At 29.1% G+C, this 4,738-nt stretch overlaps 1 protein-coding gene across 1 annotated transcript; it reads left to right on the top strand.

Moving 5' to 3' along the window:
* Window positions 1–47: 47 nt before the first annotated feature.
* LOC136797148 (quinone oxidoreductase-like) lies at window positions 48–4,686 on the top strand (the record flags this gene model as incomplete). The annotated part of the gene is made up of 3 exons (XM_067052921.1): window positions 48–132; window positions 2,340–2,469; window positions 3,080–4,686. Coding segments are annotated over 3 exons (347 nt in total), but the record flags the coding sequence as incomplete, so codon positions are not given.
* Between the last annotated feature and the right edge of the window lie 52 nt (window positions 4,687–4,738).

Raw genomic sequence — 4,738 nt, forward strand, 5'->3', positions numbered from 1 at the left:
TAATTTCTGCTTAATGCTTTGTTATTTTATAATTTTTTTTCTTTCAGGGTTAAAAGTTAGTGCCACTGCTGGTACAGCAAAAGGCTTGGAGATGATGAAGGCAATTGGAGCTGATCAAGTATTTAATCATAAGTAATTGAATTAAATTTTAGGTACAATTATAAGCTAACCAATGTAGAGATTTTAATTCATTATATATCAAGTATAATGTAACTGATGTTACATTGAAATACATGTTATGTATTATCTACATCAGATTTGTAGGCTACAACTATAGTTTTTAAACCATAATTTTTCTTTTTTGTTCTGAATTGGTTGAAATAAAAGGTTATGTACCTAGTGCTGCCTTAAGAGGTGAGCTGTGCTGGTCATCATAGTTGTACTCTCATGTATTTTACTTTCACTTAACTATACAGGGAAATATATGTATGAAATATATTAAGGGAAAAATATGTACCATTTAATTTTCTATAGAAGTCAGTCTGTGTTTTAAGGTCCCCTGAATCCAAATAACCAAGCTCTGTAAAATAGCTTTGTTTGTCTCTGTGTATTTGAACAATCCTTCTCTAAAAAAAAAGAAAAAGTTTTATGAAACTGAAATTATTTATCCTAAGTAGGTGTTATTCTGAGATTTTATTTTGCTAAAATAAATTTACGGCTTTTTACAATTTACTCAAAAACATGAAGCGATGTTCACTAATCTTATTATATTGATGTAGTATTAAATGGTATTTGATATTAACTTATCCTGATTGAAATTGCCTGAATAACTTAAATGGATGAGGTGGGTGGGCAATTTTTATTGCCTTAATTTATTTTAAACATAAAGTAGAGCTTTAAATGAAAGTTGTGTTATATATAGATGAATATATATAGATTGCAGTCAGTAGTTATTTGTTGGCTCACCTGAATTCTTTTATCAATTATGAGAATCATTTGTAATGTGGTAATACGTCATAGCAAAAAAAATTAATTGCTTTGTGTGGTATTGATTTGGGAGTTGAATAATTTAATATTATTGACATGAAAAACAAAACAACACAACATAAATATAAATAATGGAGTTACATATTTTTGGGAGGTGATCCCCTTGGCATCAATATTTTTGAAAAATTAAAATTAAAAGATGGCATGGGTTTCTGAATTTTTTTTATTGGATGAGCTCTGCTGATTTTTAAAAAAATGTTTCTTTGGTTGTTGCAATAGATTTCAAAGCATTTTTGGATACCATTCCAGTTTTTGAGCTTGTGGTGATGAATCTTTTACTAACATTATCAAAATGATGAACACTTCTGTGAAACAGACATCTAGTTCTGTTTCCTCCATCACAGTTCAGCTAAGCCTCCCACAATGGTTTGGGGGTGGACCTGTGGATACTTACTGACTTGGGATGTTTCGCTACATGTACTGACTATGTCATGTTGTAAATATTGTATCTTGTTACTAGTTTTCTCTGGAAAAATAAAAAATGTTGCCAAACAGTTCTGGGATTTATCCTGATATACCCATATTTCGTAACGTGATTCCAAGAATGTTTATACGTGTGCACCTTTTTGGTTGCATTGTCAAACAAGGAAATGGTTGCAATGATGAACCAGATTAAATTGATATATATGAGCAGCCAAATGATAATAAGTTATATGTACATAATGTTCAAACACAAGTTTAAATCAGTTAAAACATTGAAAGATAGTTCTGGTTGTTCTCTTCTGGCTTTTTCTCAGAAAAACTTATGTTTTCCTCCCCCACCCCCCTCCAATTTTTAGTCCTTTTACAGAATAATAAATACTTTTTACACTTGAACAAAATTAATGATTATCAAAGGTTTGATGTCTATCTCAGCTAATAAGGGAAGAAGAGTGGTATGTTCCTCTTTTATGGGACTGATGAAGTCGGTTTTTCCAGAATTTAACAAGTATTCATAATTCCAGTTTGACAATAAAATATTTGTATTTGATATGTATAACATTTATTAGATTTATTGAGGAACAACTTTTCATTTTCATTTTTTTTTTATTCTTAGTTTTTCTGTTATTAGAATTATTGTCTGGCAGTCGTAACTTACTGATATTTTCCCTGAGGAAATATAGCTACTTCTCCTTGATCAGCAACTTACATGTTAAAACCGGTACACACATAAATATTTTCATAAAGAAAGATTTTATATTACCTAAATTAAACATTACTGTAAGTTACTACTCATTACATTTTACTAGATATTAATTGAGAATTTAATGTTCTGAACCGCCATAAACCTAATTTAAATTTAAATAATTTACTAATTGGGTGTTATTATTCTTCTTGAGCATAAATTAATTAAATTATTTATTCTTTACTAGAGAGAAAGGGTATTTACTAAAAATGTATGCTAGTACTGGAGGAAAAGGATATGACATAATCTTGGAAAACTGTGCTGACATCAATCTAGCAAAAGACTTTGACATTCTGAGTGTAAATGGTCGTATAGCAGTGAGTTATTATACTTTCTATTGTAAATTAATTAGAATAATTTTATAGTTTTATAGAACTTAGGGGGTTCTGGACCCAAACTGAAAAAATAAGCTTCAAGTTAAAAGTTAAACTCTCTTTTCATGAATATTTCACAATCTCTCCAACATGTGATATCACTTGTTAGGTCTTTTACCATTGCTTTTGTGATATTTCTTTATATCACATAAAAAAGGTCCTGCTAAATTTTCAGTTAGGGTCCAAGCAGTCCTAAGTTATGGTACTGTTGAATAAGTTTTATTGTATGTTTAAAGATTGATATTTAATTTTATTTTTTTGGACATTTTCAAAATTAAAAAATCATCAATAAAAAAAGGACAAAAAATATATTTTATATATGTCCCTTTACATCTATGCTGACACTCATACAGTGCACTAATACTGCACACATCACAATGCTATCATCGGTTATTCTTCACAGAATAAAGATAAAAAAAAATTAAATTATTTTTCTTTGTTTTTATAAATCAAAGTTTATGATCAAATGAGAAGAAGCAATTATATTTTTGTTAAATATATTTTTTAATATAATAAAATGAAAAAGTTTTATGTAGTTTACATATGATTTCAGGTAGTTGGTACTAAAGGTCAAATACGCCAGGCACCAGACAAACCAAAATTAATATCCATTAATCCTAGAAGTCTTATTTATACAGAAGGAAAAATCCATGGGATTAATTTAGTGAGAATGACTGAGGTATAAATAAAAATCATATTTATTTATTATACTTTATGTTAATCTATAATTTGTGGTATTTTTATTTTGTTTTTTTTTTAATTTCATGATATTAATATAATCATTCCATTATTATATTATGGAATTTTCCTCTTTCTTGGCATTCACCAGAAACAGCACCTACTAGGATTTAGGTCAAGGGTGAGGATAGACACAATAAGCTTTAATATTCTTGAATTTCAATAACATAACTCAAAGACCTACTGCGTTAATACTACAACTGCTTTCGCTTTCTACATCTGTATTAAAATTAAAAAGAGACTTCTTAAAGAAAGACCCTAATCCTTGATACTCCTCAAAATCATCTCCGGAATCAAACCATTATTTGAAAAAATCAGTAGGAAACCCTTATTATCATTTCTTTTAGTACTCACACTCCTGAAAATATTCACATACCCAGACTCTTTGTGCTAAGGATTATGCTCTGTTCTTTATCTTTTCAGCTGCTTTCTTTTGAAAATGGTATCTGGTAACACACCTGTCTTTTAAATCTGAGCAAGTTTCCTATTTTTATCTATCATTAAAATGTCTAGCCGATTATTTAAAACCAGATTGTCAGTTATGATATTAAATTTGATCATTCCAATATGATATTAAATTGGATGATTTCAATAAATCTTGGTTTTTAATGCAATCATTGGAGATGGGAGTATTTTTAATGAATTGGTTCGGTGGTTTAAGAATTCAGCTTTAATATTTTGACCTGATTAACAATTCTTGTAAAGTGATGCTTTTGGAGTTATTCCAAGCCAGCCAGAACTTGATATCCTGTATACAGGATTCTTCTTGGATTGTCAATTAAAATCTTTCAGTTTCTGGAAATTAATTTCCACTTTACAACCATATAACAAACTTATACATACTATTAAAAGTGGCTGAACACGCATGCCTAAGCCATGCTTCAGTGTTGCTATCTGTCAATAAAACATCATTGAGGCTTCTAATTTGAACATAAGATTAAGATTATATAACTGTTTAGGCTTAAATAATAACTTTTGGCTTGGTATGCTAGCATGCTTCATGGCTTGCATCTTTAGATAAGGTAGTGAATCTCTTAGTGTGGAAGAGATATTTTCTGTTCGAAGTGGTGCTCCTTTGCAGGTGATGTTCCTATTTTTCTTTGGTTATTTTCAAGTTCAAGTGAATTGTTCCATTGTTAAAAACCACTGCAGGTACTGTGTATTGCATACCTTTTCTGGGAAATTTCTTTTTTTGATTTTAGTAGTATCTACTGAGAAATTGATGATATGACCTGGCCTGATATTATTTTTGTTTCTTAATTATTTTCCTTACAATTTATGGTTTATTTCCAACTCCTCTATCTTCATAAGAGAATTCATCATTGGTTTGTTGGTACATAAGATAAATAATTTATAATTGATTAATAATAATAAATTGTTTATAAAAAGCTTAAAAACTAATATATAGGGAGATGGTCAGGGTTGCGGTCAATAGTGAAACAAAAATAGTTTACAACTATTTATTAATAGTTTA

The sequence above is a fragment of the Halyomorpha halys genome, unplaced genomic scaffold (genome assembly GCF_000696795.3).
Source record: "Halyomorpha halys isolate HHAL.00 unplaced genomic scaffold, Hhal_1.1 Scaffold8839.1, whole genome shotgun sequence".
Classification (NCBI taxonomy): domain Eukaryota; kingdom Metazoa; phylum Arthropoda; class Insecta; order Hemiptera; family Pentatomidae; genus Halyomorpha; species Halyomorpha halys.